General features: G+C 52.2%; 1 protein-coding gene across 1 annotated transcript in view; it reads right to left on the reverse strand.

The window, feature by feature from the left end:
- The window catches only part of CCDC12 (coiled-coil domain containing 12), a 51,376-nt gene that overhangs the window by 9,078 nt on the left and 18,452 nt on the right, over positions 1-23,846 (reverse strand). Inside the window, exon 2 of the mRNA XM_082664154.1 lies at positions 9,632-9,699. Coding sequence (XP_082520280.1) covers positions 9,632-9,699 — 68 coding nt within the window. The remainder of the gene's footprint in view (positions 1-9,631; positions 9,700-23,846) is intronic.

A 23,846-nucleotide genomic window follows, 5' to 3' on the forward strand; every position in this document is an offset into this window, starting at 1 on the left:
GGGAGGCAGAAGTGGCCTCCCCAACCGGTTAGCCAGATGGGACTGGGATGTGGGTCCTCTTTCTTCCCCACTACCTCTTCTGAGCCCTCTCAGGGCTGCTGGCGCCTCAGAAATCCTGGGAACATTTTCTCAACAGGAGGCCTCCTGTGGTCTGTCATCTATGGAACCCTCTGTCTGTGCCAGGGAAATGTGTGGCTGATTTCTCCAGCCCCTGGGCAAGCAAGCTTTTCCAGAAGGGAGGCAGGAGGTGTCTGTGGCTACATAGTTAGCAAGTGACAGTGGTCTCAACTTGGGGTTTTTCTGACACCAAATCAGTCCCCTATTCACCAGCTTCACCTGCCCCCCTGCCCTCTGACAGGGCCCCCAGGGCCTGCAGTCCTGGGGCTTGGCTAAACCTGTGTGCCTGGGAGTAGTACCAGCATGGCCTGTGTGGAGGAAGCCTGCTGCCTACTCCCAGGGTCTACCTCCTCTAAGGAGCAGGGACACCATCCCCTAATGCCTGGAGGTAAATGCCAGGTCACTAAGGCACTGGGAGAGAAAGTGGGGCATGATCGGTACACTGACTTTCGTTTGTAACAGGGTGGGGAGAAAAGTGGAAGAGAAACTGGGTGTGGGAAGAAAACTGTGGGGATTCGTGAGAATAAAAAAAAAAACTGTCACTCTCAGAAACTGGCTCCAGGGTCTTGTAAGAGATCAGAGAGAGGAGAGTCTGGTGGCAGCTGTACCCAGAGCTCATAGCAGTAACCACAAGCACCCACATCTCCAGTACCCCCTGCTGCCCTGCTTCAGAAGACTAGCCGGAATGAGGGAGGACACAGCAGGAGACACAGAGAGGCCAGAAGCAACAGGAAAGAGCAGCAGCATCTGGTGGGCTGGCTGCACAGCAACCACCCCCAGCACCCCCGGTAGCCCCGCCGGCCACTGTCCCCTGTTCTGCCCTAGAGCTGAGCACTGCTCAAGCACTCAAGAACACCTGGGTCCCAGTCACTGTGGAAGTGCCCCATGCTGGGCTCCGATTTTCACATCTGTAAACAAGAAGGCTATGCTGGGTGTGTCGAGCTCTGTCAAGCTAGGTTCAAGTCCTTCCCTGGTTCAGTCTGTTGAGAGATAATGAAGAGACTGACCCTCACTAATGTCCAATTAACTGCTCCTCCCACCCCACCCCTATTTACCACCAAATGGCAAAAGTTTCTGGAGAGGTCATGGGGCACTGGGTTCTGCTCTGGGGCTTGGCCTTTCTAACAAAGGAACAAGGTTTAATTCCCTCCTTCTGCAAGCTTAAAAAAATCTGTGTGAAAAAAAAAAAAAATCTGTGTGTTGGTGAATTACCACGGCAACAAGGACCTGAGGGGCTGCAATCACAGAAAGAAGGGAAGTGCAACAAGGTGAGCCTGGCTTTGGGCATTTCTTTCCCCTTAAAGCACTTGTCTTTTTACAAGCAGAAGCTGAAAAGCCGAGAGACCAAGCAGAGCTTCCTGCGATCTCATGAGGCTGAAGAGACAAAAATTTGTGTTCAGTGAGAGGAAGCCTCTTTATCAGTCCTGAAAGGGTAGGTCAGGGTATCCATGTCTGCCAAAAGCTGGAATAAACTCCTTCTGGGGGAAAATAAACTATTCAAAATCCCAAATCATCTCTGGAACTTTTCATATGCAATATCCAGAATTCAATCAAAGCCAAGAGAAAAAAATAAAGATAACAGAAATGCACTCACAGGAGACCTAGATACTGGAATATAGTATCAGAAATGAAATGTGCATTAATTGAAATTATTAAAAGTTCAGGAAGGTATACCACAAGATTGAGAATTTTAGCAGAGGGCTTCCCTGGTGGCGCAGTGGTTGAGAGTCCACAACGGGAGAGGCCACAACAGTAAGAGGCCCGCGTACAGAAAAAAAAAAAAAAAAAAAGAATTTTAGCAGAGATCTGAATTTCGGAAACTGTAAAAATCAATCAAATGGAAATTCTACAAGTGAAAATAGAATCAAAATTAATAAATCAATAAATGGGTTCAACAGCAGTGTGGATACTGCTAAAGAAAGGATTAGTGAACTGTAAGATAAGCCAGAAAATATCCAGGCTGAGGGACAGAAGTAAAAAAGTTGAAAAATATAGAAAATAACTTAAGAAACATATGGAACATGGTGGAAAGATCTAACATACATGTAATTAGAGTCCGCAAACCAATATTTAAAGAGATAATGAGTGAAAAATGTACAGAATTAATTAAAAACATCAAGCCATAGATTAAAGAAACTCTATGAACTCCAAAGAAAAGCATAACTAGGCAAATCACTGTCAAACTACTTAACACCAAAGACAAATTCTTAAATTGGACAAAGACACCCAAACTTCAAAGGAGAAACTGAAAATGACAGCTGATTTTTCAACAGAAGCCATGAAAATCGTAAGACAATGGAGAGATACATGGGAAGGGCCAAAAGTAAATAAAATGCCACACCAGAATTATAAAGCTAGGTTAAACAGCCTTCAAAGAAAGACTTTTCCAGATAAAGAAAAATTGGGAAGATTAGTCATCAGAGGATCTGTTCTTTAAGAAATACTAAAGGGAATGCTTTAGACTGAAGGAAAATGATCTCATATGGAAGCATGGAACTCAGGAAGGAATGAAATGCATTCCTTGAGAAGCATGAAAGAGTAAATACGTGGGTAAATTTAAATGAATATTGACTGTATAAACAGTAATAATGACTTGTGGGATTTCAAATATAGCAACAACAGTACAGAAGACAGGAAGAGAGGCAAATGGCCTTAAAGTGTTCTGAGGTTGTGGCACTGTATGGGAAATGGTAAAATGTGACTTGTTATTAGACTTTGATAAGTTAAGGATGTATGTTGTATCGCTGTGGAAACCTCTATAAGGGAAAGGAGTATATTATTAGCAAGATAACAGGAAGGACATGGAAAGATTAAAAACAAAAAATCCAAAAGAAGACCGGACTTGAGACACAACAGGAAAGCCAAGAAACGAACGGTAAGACAAGAGGGTCACGAGGTGGGCCCAGGCTGCCATCCTGGGGGCTTCCCCCTGCAGTGACTGGAACTGTCACAGCTCTTGGAGACTGGGTGGGATGTGACTGCACTCATCAGGCAGCACTGGCATCTGGAATTCACCCTTCTGGAGGCCACTAGAGCCAAACGCTGGTTCTGCTATCCCCATTTTAGAACAAGGAAGCTGCTCGGGTGAGAGGGTACAAGAGCCTTGGCCTTCCAACAGTGTGACCTGGGTTCAAATCCAGCTTTGAAGCTTTTGAGACAGGATGGAAAGTGTCATGCTTTCACTGGCTTCCATATGGAAATCAAAGGTATCATTTCTCATGAGGCTGTGGGTGACACAGAATGTGGACATCAACACTGCACAGAGTGGTGTCCTGCAGAGCAAAGGTCAAATTGCCCAGAAGTGCTACCTTCCCACTCCACACTGCTGCCCCAGAAGCCCCTTCCTAAACCCTGAGAGCTCTCTAACTGCTATGAGGGGAATATGGCAGACTGTCCCAAAATGGGACGGTCAACCCTCCAAAGCCCAGAGAGTAACCCTTGAGTGCAGGTGGGAATGAGCAGCCCAGCAGCCCATGGCTGGGCCATGCCCAGCCCGCATGGCCTACCAAGCCTTCTCAAAATACTGCGCAAGCAGATCGAAAGTGGTCCTCGTGTGGCCCACAGGGTGGCAGGGACGCGCCTGTTTCTGCACATTGCACATCAAGTGGCAGGGCTGGCCAGGACATACCCCAGCAGTCGAGGCCCAGCCAAAGAACAGCCTACTACCTGCCTCTCCAGTATGTCTGATCTCCATGAACTTGGCATTGTTACTGGTAAGTCCAGGAGCCTGGCTTCTTATCTTACTGCTTATATCTACAGCCCTTTCTGCTCAGCACTAGGTGTGAAATGGACCTGGACTGAAATCTTCTGGATAAGGAAAGAAGACAGATTCCAAATGCACGGGCTCTTCCTACGCCAGGCAATGCCCAGACACTGAGGAAATGTGAGCCGATCCCCAGCTCTCCAGGAGCCAAAGGCAGATGGTGGAGAGAGCCAGGCCAGAGAAGAACCAGGAGCCTTTCAGACTCCCCCGGTCTAAGGCTGCAAAACAGGGGAGTCCTGTGCTACGGTGCTCTGGAGGACACAGACATTAAGAGCCCCCTCCTGGAGCCAACCCTCTCCTAGCGGGGAGAGTGCATCATGCAAACCCTGCTTATGTGCCCTTTGGCCCATATGAACAATAGAACGCCACATGACCAAAGGGACAAGGAAGATGCTTTTTATGAATTTCTGTGTAATGAATGTCAAGATGTACTGTCAAATTGACATGAGCGAGGTGAGGAACAGTAGTATGGCAGTATAGTGTGCTATCACGTGTGTAACAACAAGCATGTGTATGTGGGGGGTTGGGGGGATATATATCAGCATATTTGAATATCTGTGCACAGTCCACCTCTGAAAGGAGCCAAGCAGCTGGCCCTCAAGGTGGTGTTGCAACTAGGAGGTTGGGAGTGAAGGAAGATTTTTTTCCCCTGTGTGTCTTTTAACACCTTTTGCATTATGAATCATGAATCCTTTACATACTCAAAAAATAAAATAAAATATATATAAAATACATAAAGATACACCCAGACATTACATGGATCATTATATAGCCACTGAAAATAATGTCTGCAAAGGATTGTTCTGAACATATAACAGAAATTTAACAGACAGAAAACAACAACCAAACGTTGACAATGAGGGACTTCCCTGGTGGCGCAGTGGTTAAGAATCCACTTGACAGTGCAGGGGACAGGGGTTTGAGTCCTGGTCTGGGAAGATCCCACATGCCATGGAGCAACTAAGCCCGTGTGCCACAACTACTGAGCCTGCGCTCTAGAGCCCATGAGCCACAACTACTGAGCCCATGTGCCACAACTACTGAAGCCCACAGGCCTAGAGCCCGTGCTCCGCAATGAGGAGAAGCCACCGCGATGAGAAGCCCGCACACCATAACGAGGAGTAGCCCCGGCTCGCAGCAACTAGAGAAAGCCCGCGTGCAGCAACAAAGACCCAATGCAGTCAAAACTAAAATTAATTAATTAATTAATTTAAAAGTTGACAATGATTATCTAAGAGTGATTTTTCACTTGGTTATTTTGAATGTGCCAAGAGCTAGTTCAGACAGGCCCCTGCCCAGCTGAAGCTGCCATCGCATCTGAGCCACATGGTCTGCACCTACTCCCACCCAAGACTCCACAGAGCCCAGCCCAGCTTCTCTAAATTTACAGGCTGAGGGGCTTCCCTGGTGGCACAGTGGTTGGGAATCCGCCTGCCAATGCAGGGGACACGGGTTCAAGCCCTGGTCCCGGAAGATCCCACATGCTGTGGAGCAACTAAGCCCGTGCACCACGACTACTGAGCCTGCGCTCTAGAGCCCACAGGCCACAACTACTGAGCCCGTGCGCCTAGAGCCTGTGCTCTGCAACAAGAGAAGCCACCACAATCAGAAGCCCGTGTACCGCAACTAAGAGTAGCCCCCGCTCACCACAATCAGAGAAAAGCCCATACGCCACAACGAAGACCCAATGCAGCCAAAAACAATAAATAAATTAAATTAAATAAATTTTTAAGTAAATAAATAAATAAATTTACAGGCTGAGCTTTGCCCCCAATCCACCTGAAAATGCATAGCTGATGGGCACTTAAAGAAGTAGAAACAGCTGATATGCCAAAACTCAAGGACTGAAAAATTAATTATGGCACTCTCAAAGAAATACTAAGCAGCCATTGAGAATTTTATAGAAGCATGTTTATCAAAAGATGATCAAGATATGGTATGTGGGGCTTCCCTGGTGGCGCAGTGGTTGAGAGTCTGCCTGCCGATGCAGGGGACACGGGTTCGTGCCCTGGTCTGGGAGGATCCCACATGTCACGGAACGGCTGGGCCCGTGAGCCATGGCCGCTGAGCCTGCGCGTCCGGACCCTGTGCTCCACGGCGGGAGAGGCCACAACAGTGAGAGGCCCGCGTATCGCAAAAAAAAAAAAAAAAAAAAAACCAACCACCACCACCAACAACAAGAAAGATACAGTATGTGAAAAGGTTACAAAACAGAAGGATATTCACAGATACAGGCTAATAGGATTTACTAAATTTCCAACAATTGAAAAAATCTTTAAGTACTTTGAATATCAATTTAAATTTAAAAAGAGGCGTGGAGTAAAGGTTTATGGCAGCTAAGTTGAATCCCAAAGGGCCCACAAGATGAGAACTGAAGTGGCCACACTGGCTGTCGGGGCCCAGGTGGTGGCAGGGCCCAGAGCCTGCACAGTTCACTGCCCCCCACTCTCCTGGGGCCCAATCTATCCCTCAGACCACTCTGGGGGCCGTCCTGGGCTGCAGAATGCAGGCTGCAGGCTGCCCAAGAGAAACACTCTCCACCGCACAGCTGTCGGCAGCCCTGATGCCCACCCCTAGAGCCCCAGCCAAGAGGACACATGGGACAAAGGCCACTGCACTGAGAGTGAAGGTGGTGCAACGGAACCAGGCCTGGCCTGCCCGGGAGCTCGCATGCAGAGGATGGGAAGGGCTCCGTTTCCCCATCTGTGACATGACAGCTGGATGAGCTCAGCTGTTCTCCACCCTGCCTGCACACCAGACAGGGATGGAGGAGGGGTCCCAGTGCCGGTCCCCTCCCTCTCAGCTGGGGAATCTTAGATGAGTCACTTCACTTGTGTGAACTGTGGTTTCCTCACTCATGGTGGATCACAACGTTCCCCCAGAACAGGTTTAATAAGAAGGACTTTCGAGGCACTGGAGATCACAACATACAAGACGAAGACTGTCTTCCATGTAGGAAGGCCCCAGCCGTGCTCCCACTCTCCCCCTACACGAAGGGAAGCACCTGGCCCAGTCACACATCGAGTCGGCTTCCCACGACACCACATCCCTTATACCAGTTCTCTCTTGATTCACTCTTCCACATTCCTGCGCATAGTCCCGAGCAACAGGATCAGGAAAAACAGGGCGGCCGCAGGTCTCTGTGCTGCTGCCTCAGCACGAGTCACGGAGCCACAGTCCAGCCCCTCTATCCAGGGCCACGACATTCCGGCCTGGAGCGGGAGTGAGGTAACTCAGCAAGTGGGGGCAGGGGCCGCTCTGAGCATCACCGCGAGAGCTCAGCAATATCTGCCGAATCAAGCTGACGTCATGGGTCTGCAAGCACGTCCTGGTGCAAAGCCACCATCCTGGGGACCCAACCGGCAGATGCGAGAAGGCCTGGCATTTGTCAGCCTAAAGGGCTTGGGCACTGGGACAAGGCTGGGCCGGGCCTCAGCTGGGGTGGGACCTTTCTCCATATGGAGTTGGAGAACCGGTTTTCCATCCCCGAGGAAGGAAGGTTCATGGCCTAGTTCCTTCTCCAGTACGTGACACTCACCCAGGGTGTCCCTGAATGGTGACAGCTCTGGCTGGGTGCAGACCTCAATCCTAAGCCAAGGGGAGGTGACGGCTGTGGGAGCTGAGGGTTTGGGGCTTGCTTGTTCAGGCACTTAAGACACGCTCCCCCGCTCCATGCCCAACAGAGTGTGCAACATCGGCCCTCTCCTCCCACCTGGTAGGGTGGCCACGACTGTTGGCCACAAACCCTACCCTAGACATACCTCCACGGCATACACTAGCCAACTTGCCATCAGGAGGAAGTGACTGAGGGCTTACAAAAAACAACAGCAACTGACATAAATGCCCCTTTTTGTGGCCAGGTTTCCAGGGCTGCCATATCACATCTTACCTAGGCGGCAAGGAGGGGGCTGTGTTAGAGATGAGTCATGGGCGCCCGTGCAATTAACCAAGAGGGAAGGTTGGCTGGGAGAGGGCAGATCCAGCCCAGAGGAGAAGCAGGGGTCCTTCTGGAGGTGGGAACTCGTCTTTCCTTCCCACAGAGCCTGGCCTACGCTAGTCGACCTTCGGGGGACCGACTCCCACTCAATGGGGATTTGGTTGTAGGGGAATACGGTAGGATTTATCCTGAAGAGAGTAATAAAAAAATGTTTAAAGGTATTCTGATCTGTAGATTCCATGTAATACCAATCAAAACTCTAGCAAACTTTTTATTTATTTTTATTTTATTCTTTTTTGTATTAGTTTATTTTAAATAAGTAGGCAACAATACAAACACGTACACTTGAATGATGCCTACGTTCTGAAATTTTAAGAGGAACTGACATGAGACGGTCCATCCCTTCCACACTCCTTGAAATACCCATGCACAGGGCCACTAAGGAATGGGTTAGGATGAAGGGAAGGGCATCGTCTCCAGAAAGCCACGCCCCCTCCTCTCCTGGTTTCCACAACACATCATTGTCCTCCTCTGTCACTCTTTACTCTCAGTCACCTTCAGCAAGCTTTAAAAATAGATATTAACAAGCTGATTCTAAAACCTATAAGGAAAGCCAAAGGAACTAAAACAGCCACGATTCTAAATAGGTCTCCTTGGACAGATGGGTAGGAGCATGGGCAGAGAGGAAGGTGGGTGATTCTCCAGCATGGCTGGTGAGGGGTGAGGTCCTGGGGTGCCTGCCTCCAATCCTGCTGGATTTTCCCATTTCCTCAGCCATAACCCCTGGCCCCGCACTGTATCTGGTTAGACAACTGAATCTGCAAAATGACTCAAGGCTCCAGTCAGTAATCAAAAACCTAAGGACAAACCAGAAGAAAACCAAAGAGTCTCTGAGCAGTTACCACAGACCCACCCCCAAGCGCCCAAGTCTGCAGTCACTTGGCAAAACAGCAATGACCTGGCCTTCATCTCTGTCACCAGAGAGGGCCGCGTGCTGTGCTGGGGGGGGCCAAGGTCCAACAAGACACCCCAGAGCCCAGTGCTAGGGTGACAAGGGTCCCTGCACCACCACTGAGCATCACCAGCCTCTTAGCACAGAGCTGTCGCCTTCTGTGATAACAAGGGAGATGGCAAGGACCCTGCAGGGCTGCTGTGAGGAAGGCGTGAACACACTTTGTAAAGTGTTAAGTCACACGTGCACAGACACACACGCGCCCCTGTGGACTTGAAAAAGCCCCATCTCGTCTGAGATCAGCTCCTGAATAAGAAGGCAGGGATGAGGGGCCTGCACCTGGGGAGGGTTCCAGTCACACTGGTGAAGGAAACAGCAGGCTGTGGCGTCAGGAAGGCCTGCTTCCGAGTGCTGGTCCAGCTTCCTCTGGGGAACACCCCTCCCCACCTGCTGCACCCCCTCAAAGCACAGCCCACTGAGATAAGCTTTCTCAGGGCATCAAGATCTACTCCCCGAAGTGAGCAGGCACCCAGGCTGCTGGCTCAGACAGAGCTTCACACACCAGGGAGAGTCTGGACCTGATTCTGCAGGTGCTGTAGAACCATGTCACCCAAAGTGTTTTCAGAGAAGAGTGAGGGGACATGAGGGTCTGGAATAAAAGGCTGGTGGCTAAGAGTCAGATAGCCAGTGGGGGAAAGGGTGCAGAGAAGGTTCCAACTGTAAGATTGTCCTGTCTGAACAAGGCAGCCATGGGGTGGAGAGGAAGCAACGGGGTAGAGACTGAACGCAGAGTTGGGAGGATGTGGAAGCCAACAGGTACTGGAGGAGCGCGCAGGGCAGAGAGCTGCGTGTGAGGCATTACCTGTGCTTCTCGCCTTCCTCCTCCCCTTCTCTGAGCTGCTTGGTCTTTGGCTCCCCATCTTCCTTGTCCTGCAAAGGAAGGGAGAAAACGAGCTGCTCAAATTAACACTCCTTCCAGGAGCTAGACAGCCTGGCCAGGACCAGCTTGGCATTCCAGCCTCCAAGCGGGGCACATGCCTGCTGCAACCGACGGGGCACAATGCTGGAGCCACAATTCCCACCCCTCAACTCCCTCAGCAGAATTTAAAACCCATGACCCTGGGCTTCCCCAGTGGCGCAGTGGTTGAGAATCTGCCTGCCAATGCAGGGGACACGGGTTCAAGCCCTGGTCCGGGAAGATCCCACATGCCGCGGAGCAACTAAGCCTGTGCACCACAACTACTGAGCCCACGAACCACAACTGCTGAAGCCCACGCGCCACAACTACTGAGCCCATGCGCCTAGAGCCCGTGCTCTGCAACAAGAGAAGCCACCGCAATGTGAAGCCCGCGCACTGCAACGAAGAGTAGCCCCTGCTCGCCCCAACTACAAAAAGCCCAGGCACAGCAACAAGGACCCAATGCAGCCAAAAATAAATAAATAAATTAACAAAGCAAAACAAAACCATGATCCCAGCCCAGGCCCAGACCAGGGTGGCCCTCAGAGAACACTAGCAGGAAGAGCTGGAAGGTCTTAGGTGGTGAGAGATGATGCTGGTCAGTGCCGCCGAGGGCCCACGCTGGCAGGCCACCAGCCACCCTCATGTGTCGGGAGAGTCACCAGCAAGCAGAGCAGCACAAAAGCTCAGGTCTCCTGACCGCCACCCCCTGCCTTCCAGGCCAGAGGCCTCTCCAGAAACACCTATTTGGTTCCCTTTAGGAGCAGCATAACTCGAATTAGGACCAGGCTTGTAACAGGTTCACTCCTGCAATGCATTCAGGGGGACGGAGGGAAGGGGAATTAGTTTGAAGTTTCCATGGGAAAAATTTCTAAATGTGGTTATCTTCCTCTTCCCCCTTCCCCACCTCTTTGTAAGTCTAGAGAAGCCATGTTCCTCTCAACCCTGACAGAGTGTGCTTGCTCTCAGGTGCGCCGAGGGCCCAGCAGAAGGACACCCCCATGCTGCTTCCACCTGCAGCAGGAAACACCTTCCTGGGCTTTCTTCCTTACCATGTGACCACTGCAGTTGGATCAGACCTGCCTGCAGACAAACGAACATGGAGGGCGTGCACTGGGTGTGCTCTCGCATGCGCCCACGCCCCCAGTGTCTGTCCTGAGAAAATCTGGGACAGAGCCCTGCCCGGGGTCTTCCTGCGTGCCACGGCTGGCCCTCCAGAGGGGATCAATGTGCCCCTGATAACTGGCCATGACCTGCCTTTGACTTGCTGGAGCATGTTCCGAGGAGACACTTGGAAGCCCCTGCCATGGGGGACCTGCTGCAATAGAGAAAAGAACATATAAATTGTAAGTAAAATAGCTCCTTGTACCACCTCTCCTAGAGATTTGTTTCTGTCACTGACAACGGCCTCCCCGAGAGTGGCATTTGCATTATGAGTCACTTCCTGCCAGTGCTCATCATGGAGACCCTGGAAACCACCAGACTGCGCCATTTGTTGGCCACACACCTATGGGCAAGGAGACCACCCAAACCAGGCTCGGAGTCCTGGACAAGAGAAAGGTTTCTGTGATGTGAATAGAGCAAGATGTTCCCCTGGCTCTCTCAACCCAGGGCGGCTCAGTCTCCTGGGGATGAGGCAGCAGGAACCACAACAGCTACATGAGTGAGGTCAACATGGGTCTGTGGGGTAGGTAGGGGGCTTCCTACCTTTCTACTAAGGGGTGGGCAGAATTTGGGTGTTACAGGATGGGGAGACAGGAACAGGAAGGGCACTCCCAGAGGGGAGCAAGCTTGAGCAAAGGCGGGGTGTGGTCTGAAGAACACACAGGTGGTTGGAGCAGCAGGCAGGGCGCAGGTGAATTCAGGTAAGGCTGTCAAGGGGTGGGGCCGATCACAGAGGGCTCTGGCCAGTGTTCCAGGGCAACGGGAGCAGAGCTGCTGGAGGAAGGACCAGAGGCCTTTCCCAAGAGCCTGCTGAAGGGCTGGGCAGGGAGGCCCTGGGGCAGAAGCATTTGTTTGGTGATGGCCAAAGAGGTAAGGGGAGCAGGCGTACAAACTCTCAACTGAGAAACATGTTAAGGCTCCCCACATGGCTCCCAGGCTGCATGCACCCCTCCCTGACAAATGCTAGTGATTATGGGAAGCCAGAAGCCAGGACATAGGAACTAAAAGCTCCTTCCTAATTGCCAGCCAGTGGACTCCCTGATGGCCAGAGGTCCTGCAGCAGGGGAAGAAGGTGGCAGACACCTCCCCTTGGTGAGAAAGGACAGAGGTGGAAGAGCAGCAAAGGCTCAGCTTTCCCCCGAAGTGGGCTGATGGGCAAGCCCACAGGAAGGCTTCTTTCCATGAGGGCCCTGTTAACCTGGGCCAGCTGGAGGCAGAGGTTGGGGACTGTGGAAACAGCCTTTGGGAGCAACTCCTTTGCAAACACCATGCACGTTCACAGCCCCTGAGCAAGGGCAAACTCAGCAGCGCAGCTGCCACCACCCTCCTGGGGTCCCGGAGACACTCAAGTGTCTCGGCAAAGGCCAAGTTATTCATTAATGAGAAAACACCCAATGATCTAAATGACATTTTAAAAACATGCCCCGCAGTCTGGTGGGCCGTGCAGACTGCTGAGGTTAAGGAAGACCCCAGCCTGGGAGGTTGTGCAAGAGCAGGGGCTCTAGAATGGTACCCATATGTGCGTGGAGCCGGAGCCGGTGAACAAATGAACAGGCCACATAAGTGCAGGGACGAGGCGCGCTCCAGTCGGCCCACTCAAAGGCAACTCAGGTAGCACGGTGAGCATCTCTGAGCAGGGAAATGGCTTTGGGGCAACCCTGGCCTAGGTCACAAGGCAGGACTTGCACTGCTTGGGACAGTGGTAGGAGGCACTGACCAGTTTCACGGCCCACCCAGCCTGAGAGACTCGAAGGCCCTCAGAACTGGAGGGCTCACAGGACGACCGCCTTCCGAGTCCTCAAATCAACCCATGGGGGAAGCTGGCAAATGACCGCCACGGAAAGGAAAGATTGTCCCAAGGTCACAGCATCTGTCAGTGGTAGCTGGGGTTCTGGATCAAGGTCCTCCTGAACTCTTGCATTTTTGCCAAGGAGACAGGAGAGGCACTTAGTTTCTAAAACCAGCTCTGAACCCAGTCACCTCTCCCATGCTCCCCTCACAGTTCAGATTTGGCCACGTGCATTCAGACCAGTCACAGCCAGCCTGGGCCTAGGTCTAAGCCCTGGAGGACACCCATGGGAGTGCAGGCAGGGCCCGAGGTACACAGCATCCCAGGGAATCTAGAGACATCTCACCCACCCCCAGACCCTTAAATGTAACTCGCTGCCTAGCCCTGCCTACACACACCCTTCCCCAATCTCCCACCTTTCTCCCTCCTTCCAACCCCATGTTCTGTCCCAGCCTGATAGGTCCCCACCACAGCCAAGCCCACAGCTATTCCCCCCACCCTTGCCTGCCGCCAGCTACCCGCTACACTCTGGAGAACACAGCAGCCTGCTGCACCCTCCTCCTCTTTCTAATCCATCTCCCCTACATCTCTCTCCACCTTATCCATCCACATGGACAGAGGGTGTCCTCTGCTCAAAGCTCTCATTGGTCCCCATACCCTGAGGAACAGCATTCTCCTCAAGGTGCAGCCTCCCAAGGCCTCAGCACTCTCCCTGTAGCCCATCCATACTGGCCTTGTCCAGAATACTCTGACACCGGACCCTCTGTCCCAAATCCTGATCTGTCCGTTCTGACTACCCCGAACAAAGCCCACCCTCTGGCCAGTTCTGGACTCCAGCTCAAAGGCTACCTCCTCAAGGCAGCCTTCTGAGGTTCCCAGGCAACAGGCTCTGTCACTCCTCTGGGCCCAAGACACAAGCCTGTTGTCATTCCTACTCATCATCAGGCCTCTGTGTCCCTTCCAAGTCCCTCTCAGTGTGGGGACGTTTCCTAGAGCTCTTGTAGGCGTAGCCATGAGCCTGGACTACATCACCTTCATTAACTCTGTGCTAACTTAACTACCACTCTCTCCACCAACTCCAGAAGAGCCAAATTCTTAGAACACTGGTGGCTGGAGAGCAGGAAAGCCAAGGCCTGGACTGGGGTCCTCCCCACAGCCCGCCTGCCTGTTACTGGAGGTACCCCACATTTCTGACCCCGGCCCAGGTTTCCACACCTAGGCCCTGCCCCTGCTCTCACCTCCCTCAGAGCCCACAGGAGGAAGGGGCCTCTGAGGCAGGACTTCAGGGCCTCTCAAAAACAGCTCTGCCCCAAACAGAGCCTGACCGACCTGTTTCATAAAATTAGCATTGTGCAAGATTGGTGTTATTTCTTCTTTAAATATATGACAAGACTTCATCTTGGCCTGAAGTTTTCTTTGTGAGGTTTTAGGTATGGGGCTCATTAGATTTTCTATTTCCTCCTGAGTCAGTCTTATTATATCGTGTCTTTCAAGGAATATCCATTCATACTGAATTTACTGGCATAAAGTCGCTTATAATATTCCCTTATTATCCTTTTTTTAAAAATTTATTTATTTATTTTTGGCTGCGTTGGATCTTCGTTGCTGTGCGCGGGCTTTCCCTAGCTGCAGTGAGCAGGGGCTACTATTCGTTACAGTGCGCGGACTTCTCATTGTGGTGGCTTCTCTTGTTGCAGAGCACGGGCTCTAGGCACACAGGCTCAGTAGTTGTGGCACATGGGCTCAGCAGTTGTGGCTCGTGGGCTCTAGAGCACAGGCTCAGTAGTTGTGGCACACGGGCTTAGTTGCTCCGCAGCATGTGGGATCTTCCCGGACCAGGGCTCGAACCTGTGTCCCCTCCGTTGGCAGGTGGATTCTTAACCACTGCACCACCAGGGAAGTCCCCCTTATTATCCTTTTAATGTCTGTAGGATCTGTGGTGATACCCACTGATATTGATAATTTGTGTTTTTTCTCTTTCCTTATTAGACCAGCTGAAGATTTATCAATTTTGGGACATGTCCAGACTTGGTGTTTTTTTTCGTTTTTGTTTTTTTAATTTTTTGGCCACGCCAGGCGGCATGCAGGATCTTAGTTCCCCGACCAGGGATCGAATCCATGCCCCCAGCAGTGGAAGTACGGAGTCTTAACCACTGGAAGTCCCAAGACTTGGTGTTTTAACTCCGTGTTTGCTCCTCAGTCCCCTCTCAGAAGGAGCCCTCACTAGCTGAATGCACCTGCCTCTGGATGGTATACAAAATGGGGGGCGGGGAGATCAATCCATACTTGCTGCCTGAATGTAGGGCGACTACCAGAAGTAGCTCAATTAACCACCAGAAATGTAGAAAAGCAGGGGGAGAAGGGAGGCTGCTGCATCTCCTCCTGCTGACCTCCCCACCCAGGCAAAGACAAGGGTCCCTCTTCCCTTGTACCCCTGGACCCCTTTGTGTGCTGGGTCTGCCTTAGACACAAGGATAAAGGAAACAAGAACCCTGCCCACAAGAAGCTCAAGGAGCAGGTTTAGACAATGGTAACTGTGCCAAGAGTGAGGAGGAAAGCTTCATTCAATGTTTTGTATACTTGGAGAATCGGCAAGGAACAGGTGTTGTCAGGGAAGGAGGTTACCTTTCAACTCAACTCTAAATGTCAAATGGGGACTTGCCAAGTGGCTAAAGAAGGCAGAACATTCCTGGGAATGGTACTTGCCTGGCAGACATGAGAGCAGAGCAAGGGCACTGATAAGACCTGTAGGGCAGACCCAGGTGGCTGGCCCACCCAAGACTGCGGGGGTCAGGAGTAGAGGGGGGCTGACAGGGTCTTCCTCCAGTGCTCTGGGTGGGCGGAGGCTGATGCTTGGAAAGGCACTTTGGCAGCCTGGAGAGTGAGTGGTGGGAGGGGACGGAGACTAGAAACCAGGTGAGATGCTGCACTCCCAGCCTGGACCTGTCCCTACCTGTTCTTTGTGCGTGTGCGCTGGGGAGGGTGGTTAAGAGTAACTGAGGGCCAGGTGGGTGCCATCAGGGGCAGATGTGCCAAGGCAGGGGCGCTTGCTTTGAGGGGACAAGGAACAAGCCCCTCCCTCATCCGAAGTGGAGCTGCTGCCTGGGGCTCTCCCTTCCAGAAGAAAAAGAGGCAGGAAAGGGTTAACAGAGAGACACTTCAACTTCTGGTCTAGGTTCCTCCCACCATGAGACCATTACTGAAGCAGCTGGAGAGCCAACAGAAACTCACAGGTACAGAAACACTTTCCAGTGCCCAGGCAAACATGCCTCATTAGCTCTGAGTATGCCTGGGGTACTGTCCATGGAAACAGCCCTTCTGTTCAACAATCAAGAGAACAGGCTCCAAACCCTAGTTCCCTAAGAAGAGGTGAAACTGGCCCCGGTTTGAGCCTTTCCAGTTCCAACTTGGCCCAGGGTGGGGAAAAGTCAAAGAGACATGGGCACAGATGCCAGGAAGTGGGGAGCAGGAAGGTACTAACAATGCTGAGGGCAAACCTGGCAGGTTTCACAGTATCACCCTGCTGCCCATCCTCAGAGCCAGGGCAGCCCCATGTGGGGCAAAGGGACTTCCTGTCGGGTGCAGCTGCAGCCGGAGCTGTGCTCCAAGGGCACTTAGCGGGTAGGGCAGTCACCCAGAGTCTGACTCACCCTGAAGATGCAATGATAAGCCCTGGGCCGAACACCACCACGCCTGGGCACAGAAACTGCATGGCTCTCTACTGCCCAGAGACCAGGGAAGGGGGTGGGGAGGGGAGGTTCCAACAGGCAGCTTGGGCAGCAGGGCCCCTGACTCTGGGCCCTGGCACTCAGTTTGCTGCTAGGATGGCCTGGCCGGTGTGCCCACTGCTCAGTAGGCGGAGAGAACCTTGAAGGCAGACGCTTGTCTTAGCCACCTGTACCCGTGGGCCTGACACCGCCTACAGCAGGCACAGCACAGTGGTTGAGCTCATGGGCTCTGGGTGGGAATGTGTCTGGCAAGCCCGCCTCAATTTCACCTTGCTGTGTGACCTTGGGCAAGCCATTCAATCTGTCTGGCCTGGGTTTCCCCATGTATGAAAACCAGGACTATCATACCAACATCATGGCAATATTACAAGAAAGAAATGACCAGGGAGGAAGGAGGAAGGTCTGTGGCTTGGGTAACAGGACAGCAGACCCTGAGGGGCAGGGAGAATCGGGCCAGGGCAAGAAGGGAAGGGCCGCAGAGAAACCACGAGGCCACAGGCCCAGACTGCTGGCACCTGCAGCGGTCACGGTAAGTTTTCACTTTGTTTTCACCAGGCTTTCTCTGCAATCCCGAGATGGGCAGTATGATAACATCTGCTCCACGAAGACGACGTCAGAAGACATGTCAGACAATCTGTACAGGGGGAACAGGTCTTCTGATTCCCCGTTCAGTGCTTCACCAAGGATCAGAGAGTTCAGAAGGGGAGGGTGGGCCCAGAGCTGAGAGCCACTGCTCTCCTGTGGGTGTGGACATTCCCTAAAGGCTTGTGAGCGGAGAGAACAAAGCGAACAAAGCTCGCAGGGAGTTGAGGGCTGGGAGAACAGAAAGGGAGCGGGAGATAAGGACTGCAGATAAGAGCCGGAACTAGGTCAGTGGCGATGGGATAGAACAAGGGGGTGCCTGAATGCTGCGAGGGGACAGGAAGAAGTCAGGGACGACTGAGGTCCTGACCCTGACTCACTGGGAGAATGAAGGCGCCTTTAACAAAAAAGGTGGCAGTGCTTAGGCGACAAAGAGAAAGGGTGCGGCAGCTTTCAGGATGACCAGGGTTGAGGCCTAATGCCTGGAGTCTGGCGATGGCCGGTGCAGACAATGGCTGAGGCTCCAGTGCCTGTCAAGGTGTCCTCAGCAGCAGAAAATGGGCCCACTCCTCAGGAGAGGCAGGGCCGGCCCCACCACTGATACCCCATTCCGAGGCCCAGGCAACGGCATGCATGGCCTTGCCCCAGATGACTGCTGACGTCCTGCGTGTGGCAGACTAGTGTGGGGAGGTGGCCCCAAGCCAAGTCGGGCCCTATTCTTGCCACAAGTGCAACTGGGGAACCAGTCGTGCTCAAAGGGGGTGGCAGATAACCCCTCCAGCAGACTATTAGTCAACAAATATTGACTGGCTCCCTCCTGCTAGGTACTCCACACTGGCCAAGGAGAAAAAAAGAACAAGTAGGCACCTAGTGTTCACAGACCAGGGTGGGGACTCAGCCTGGGTCCATGCACAGGATTCCAGAGGTCCATGATCAGACACACACACAGGCCAGGTGTGCAAAGGCTCATTTTTCTGGAGTAAGAATCCACAGCTCTTCAGATTCTCAAGGGGGTGACGACCCAGAGGAGGAAAGGGAAGGTGACAACAGCATGGTGGGGAAGGAGGTTCTTTGGGTGGCACTTGAGGTATCTGGGGAGGCTCTCCAAAGGAAGTACAGTACCACCTGTCTTGCATTTTATTATTTTTATCTTTTTAAATTAATTAATTTATTTTTGGCTGCGTTGGGTCTTCGCTGCTGCACGCAGGCTTTCTCTAGCTGCGGCAAGCGAGGGCTACTCTTCATTGCGGTGCGGGGGCTTCTCATTGCGGTGGCTTCTCTTGTTGCGGAGCATGGGCTCTAGGTGCGCAGGCTTCAGTAGCTGTGGCACATGGGCTTCAGCAGTTGTGGCTCACGGGCTCTAGAGCACAGGCTCAGTAGTTGTGGCGCACGGGCTTAGTTGCTCCGCGGCACGTGGGATCTTCCCGGACCAGGGCCTGAAGCCGTGTCCCCTGTATTGGCAGGTGGATTCTTAACCACTGTGCCACCAGGGAAGCCCTCTGTCTTCATTTTAAAGGCTGAGTGGGAAGAGGGGCTGGGGGATGGGCAGCAGAGGGAACAACTATCACTGTGAGTGTGCACAGGGTTGCTAGGGCCCTTCCACTGCTCCCACATCCCCTGCAGGAAAGCCTTTGGAAGGTCACACTGAGAGCAGAGCAAAGACCAGTCCCCTCCTTTCCTTCATACACAGTCAGCCTGGACCAGTTCCTTTGGGCAGCCAGGCAAGACTCCCAACTCCCGCCCAGACACCTGTAGGGAGCACTGTGGTTTGCAGGAAGCCAGGCAGCAGGACTGGACAGGCCGGATGGTAGGAAAATCACTCTCCACTGCTTACCAACGGTGAGACTGTGGGCACCTGCAGGACCTCTCCGAGGCTCTTGTTCCCTCCCCTGTTAAAGTGGGGCTGGTGCTATGTCACAGGGTGTTTGAGGATTAAACAAGCTAACTTGGGGTCCACCATCTGGTACAGGACCCCCCATGACACCCATTATGGGAAACAACCTGCTGGCATCCTGGGGTGTTCCGAGTCCTGCCATCCATCAGCAGTGAGCCTAACTCTTGCTGCATCCTCCTGGGGAACCAGATGTTCCCTCTCCTTCCCCCGCCACCACCTGCTTGCCTGACCCCTCAATATCCTTTTCTGATAGTGCTTCTTTATTTTCTGCCAAGTTTCTGTAAATGACAAAATTTAATTTTTAAAATTGAGACTCAAATTAAGAACGACCTGTCTGACTCCTTCAGGGGCCCCAGGCTGGAAGAGCAGATACCACATCTGTGAGGCTTCCCTACAGAAACCTTGTTCTGCACCCACCACAAAACTCCACGGCAGCTGAAAGATGGTTGGTGGGTTACAGCACTTTCCCCTGGCTGTGCGGGCTGAAAGTTACACCCCTTTTTAGCAGAGGGCATTCTTCCCAGGCAGGCCCTCTAATGATAACTGTCCCAGACATTCGATTTTACCTGTAGTTGCCTACAAGAGATTTTGTTTATCACCTGTCTTCCTGCCTAGATTCAAGCTTCAAGAAGCCTGTCCATCACTGTTCCCCAGCACCTGGCACATGACAGCAGGGTAACAATAGCCAATGAATGAATGGACAAGTCGGGGGTAGGCAGGATGCACATGTTAATTCCCCCGCTTACAGATGAGGTTCTCCTCCCCAAGTTGGTTGTCTGAGCCTCCAAACAGCGCCCGTGCCTCAGGCATCACTAGGCTTGTGATGTTGGACTCTACACTCTTTCCGTCAGTTTGAGGAGACAGACAACTGGAAGCCCACTTCCCTGCCTCTACACACACAGTTCCTTTTTACCAACACATCCGCTTGTTCACCGCTAAGCTGTCTGTTCTATCCTCCCCTCTGACAATTACCTGCGCCTCTGCTTCTTTCCCAGAGAATGAGGGCAAAAATCTCAACCGTGCCCACTCCCTAAGAGAGTGGTAAGAATCAAATCTGACTAGGTTCCATAAAATTAGAAAACTTCCCAATAAAAGGTGAGCTCTGGGGAGGGCTGGACCCAATTGTTATTCAACTCTGTTCTACTGTATTTCCTACAACAGCAGTTGTAACAGTATGCCAGGCAATTGATTATTCAATTAATTGAAATAACATTTAAATTAATCAGCATAAAAATTTAATAAGGTCAATACCGCTTTCTCCTTTCACAGATAAAACTGGAGGCCCAATGCTGTTACTATTAAGTAACCCACCCAGAGTCACACTGCTTGGGGTTGCCAGCGCCCAAAGGGTGGCATGGGCCCCATGCCTAAGTGGCTCCCCCACAAAGCCCAGCCCTCTGCTCTGATCCTACTCCCACCCACCTCAAATACACAGGTGGTCTCACTGGCATCCAATGGCACTCAGCATCACATTACAGGGCTGATATCTCTTCCCGGTGACATTTCAGAGAGACATGACCAAACCATCAGGAGCCCCACATACAGACATTTCTGGGCCAGGAACTCCAATCCCAGGAAAGCACCAAAGGAGACAAAAGAGCAATGTATGTAGAGGCATTCACAGCTGTGTTTCTCATAACAGGCAGAAGTGGAGCCAGGAGGGAGATGTGACCTGCCGGACACAGTGAGGCAGGCCAGCTGCTCGCTGAAGTAGCAACCTGATGGGCATCACCGTGAGACAGAATAGGACTGTGAGGGGTGTGGAGCCCACACACGTAACCATGAGTGAGACCGCGGCAACACCTGACGCAGAATGGTCACAGACTTCACAGGCTCACACAGCAGGGCTGTGGGCAGTGCTTCTTCCGTTTCCTTTAATTCTGTTGTCAAAATGACTTAATAGCAAAATGATTTAAAAACAAGAGTGACACGAGGAACCCAGCTGCCTGTGGCTCACTGCTTGACTGTACTCACACCATAAACAGACTCTCCTGACCTTCACCTGGCTCAACAGGAAAGCAGGAAACCATGGGTGGCCCTCAGGCCCAACACAGTCCAGTCAATCTTTAATGACCTTTCTCAAGCTTAAAAAAAAAAAAAAGCAAAAACTAAAAACCCAGCATTGGTGGGGAAAGAAGAGGACAGACTGAGGCCTGCACACACCAGCCTCCCTGTGCGCCCAGGGACAGGCCCCGCAGTCACACTACAGGCCGAGGGGCCTCCAATCAGGCCAAACATCTCCTGCTGAATAATCAGCGTGAAAATTTCAGTTAAGAACTTAACTGATGGCAAACGATGAGGTTACCTCCCCTCCCCTCCCCCTGCCCCACCATTTCCCTTTAGTGGAAGGAGGGGGAAAACGTCTCCCCTGCCATAAAGCAGAACTCACAACCACCAGGACTTCCTCACCATGCTAGACTCACAGCTGAAACAAGAGCAAGCGAATCCCAATGGCAAATGATAAGGTCCCTGAAGCTCCCCTGCCCTGGTATGGGACAGCCTCACATGGCACTGCGGGGGGAGCTGGTCTGGAGCCCCCTCCCTATTGCATCACAGGGGACAGCCAGAGTCACCAGGCACGGGGAATGGGGGGCCCAGACGATCAGTTGTGGGGAATGGAAGAGCCACCGGAAGCTCAGGTCCTGAGGACACGCCGCTGGTGTCTGACCCTCTTCAGATCCGCAGGGCTGAAGAGCACACACGCCTCCCCCTTGCACCTGAACTCTGGCTGGTGGGCGGGATTCTGAGGCAGAGTCCCGAAGGGAGGTCCCAGGGAGCCTATCTCCTGTGTGTTCACCATCCCTGGATCCAGTGGAAGCAGCAAGCAAGGGTCTGAAAACCCCAGTGAATGGCCCCTGAAATGACACCCTTCCACACGCCCCACACACACCTAAGCACATGTGCCTGTTCACACCGATGCTGGGTGCCCCCAAGTGGTTCCCCAACAGCCACCAACAGGACAACATCAGGGCTCCTGTTACCAACATCACGTGGCTGGCTTATTAAAAGCCTGTGATCAACTAACACGAGCAGCTCTTCTCCACGTGGACAGGTGTCAAAGCAACCCCAGTCCATGCCTGAACAACAGATTTTGGAAACTTAACTGTCTTAGTAGACTTCACACACAGTGAAGTTGATCTTGCTGACATGGCTGCTGCCTGCAGACGTTTAAATAAGCCCCTGAACTCCTCCCAAAGGGCAGGTCTGCTTTTCCTTCAGAAAAATCTCAGCCCAACCAACTCCCAAGTCCATGTGCCTGCCACATTGCTTCATTTCTTCACTCGAATGTTTACAGAGTGCCTCTGGGTCTTGTCATCTGGCAGACAAGAAGGTGACTAAGATGTGATTGCTGTCCTCAGGGACTTGAGGGGCAGGTGAACGGGGAAGCAGACAGGTGAACGGAGAGTCCCCACACAGCGAGGCCGTGAATTCCTGGGTGCTAGGGGAATGCAGAGTGACTAACAGCTGAGGGGAAGACAAAACCTCAGCTCACCTGGAGGAACACTCAAGGCAGAGCGGGCATGGCAGGGAGCGCCGGAGTTACTGGAAGGAGTGGGTGTACTGAGGCTGGGCCTTGTGTCCATGGAGAGGGCAGAGACGCCCAAGGTGCACCTGGAGGAGGGACCCAGCATAGGAAGGCCTGCCCCATGGGCTACAGACTTTATCCCATGAGCACTGAGAAGCCAGTGAAAGGACAGGCAAGGAGGTGGCAAAAATGTGCTGAGAGTGTTATTTATAAAGAACATTCAGAAAGGGCCAGAAAGTGCAGGGCTCACTGGTTGAGGCCACTGGAAAAACAAGCCACATATGGGTTCAAAAAGCCACCTCCTTACCCCAAGGATGGCAGATGGCAGCTGCCTCTGAGTCTGTCTGGAGGGATAGACTCTTCCAGCTGCACGGTACCATGCTGTGCTTGCAAAGCTGCCCACACTTCACTCAGGCACACAGGGCCTCTCGTCCCCACAACTACCCTGGGATCAGGCGTTATCATCCCGCCCAAACGACAAGGTTCGTAACAACTAAGGAACTTACTCAACGGTTCACAGCTAATAAAAGACAGGTCAGCATTTAAACTAAAGTTCCTGATTGCATCATGCTTCCAAAACTCAAATAAATAGCCTCAAAGCTTGGGTGTGCTTTCTGCACAGTAGCCAGAGAAGTGTGACCATGTCCATTACCAAGTGAGAAAAGTACCAAAACCATAAACTGTTAGGGCTGCAAAGACCTCAGATATCATCCGGTACAACATGAACTAGATCCAGTGGCCCAGGGAGGGTGTTAGAAATCAAACTGACCACATCAGAATATTCCACTGTAAGACCCAGGAATCTGAATGTTTCAAGAGCCTGCCCACTCCCAGGTCATGATTCTACCACATGGCCCGATTGAGGAGCTTCTGAGTCAGACCACATCCCTCCTCTCAAAGAGGCTGACCCACGGGAGGAAGTGACCTGTATGATGCCACCCCAAGCTGCCTGAGTGCCTACTGTGGTCACCAGGGTGGGTGGGCTCTGGATCAGAGCAGGCAGGATGAGAAGAAACACAGAAATCTCTCATACAACACAGACATCCTGAGCGCCACAAGAGACCCAAGTAAAGTACAGGACAAGAAGGGCAAGAGCTAGGGCTAAACTAGACCTCAGGTCTCTGGACTTCAATTTGACTGGTATGTTGTCTATTTTACCATGTTGCCTGGAGCCATGGAGGAAGGTGACTGGAACTTCAATTCCCAAGTCATTCTATGGGCTGCCCAATGCCCACGCCCCTCCCTTACTTGGGAAGGCTCCACGTGGAGCCTCGAGGGAAGAAGAGCCAGCTGCAGCCTATAAAGTGCCCCCCACTCACTGTCCCAGCTGTGGGGAGGCGCCAGCAGCACAGACTTCTCTCTGGCAGCATTGGTAGCAGAGCAAGCTGCAGTGTCTAGTACTTGAGAGCAAGCCATTTTCCTGTGAAATGCTGGGC

The sequence above is a fragment of the Grampus griseus genome (genome assembly GCF_964374135.1).
Source record: "Grampus griseus genome assembly, chromosome: 10".
Classification (NCBI taxonomy): domain Eukaryota; kingdom Metazoa; phylum Chordata; class Mammalia; order Artiodactyla; family Delphinidae; genus Grampus; species Grampus griseus.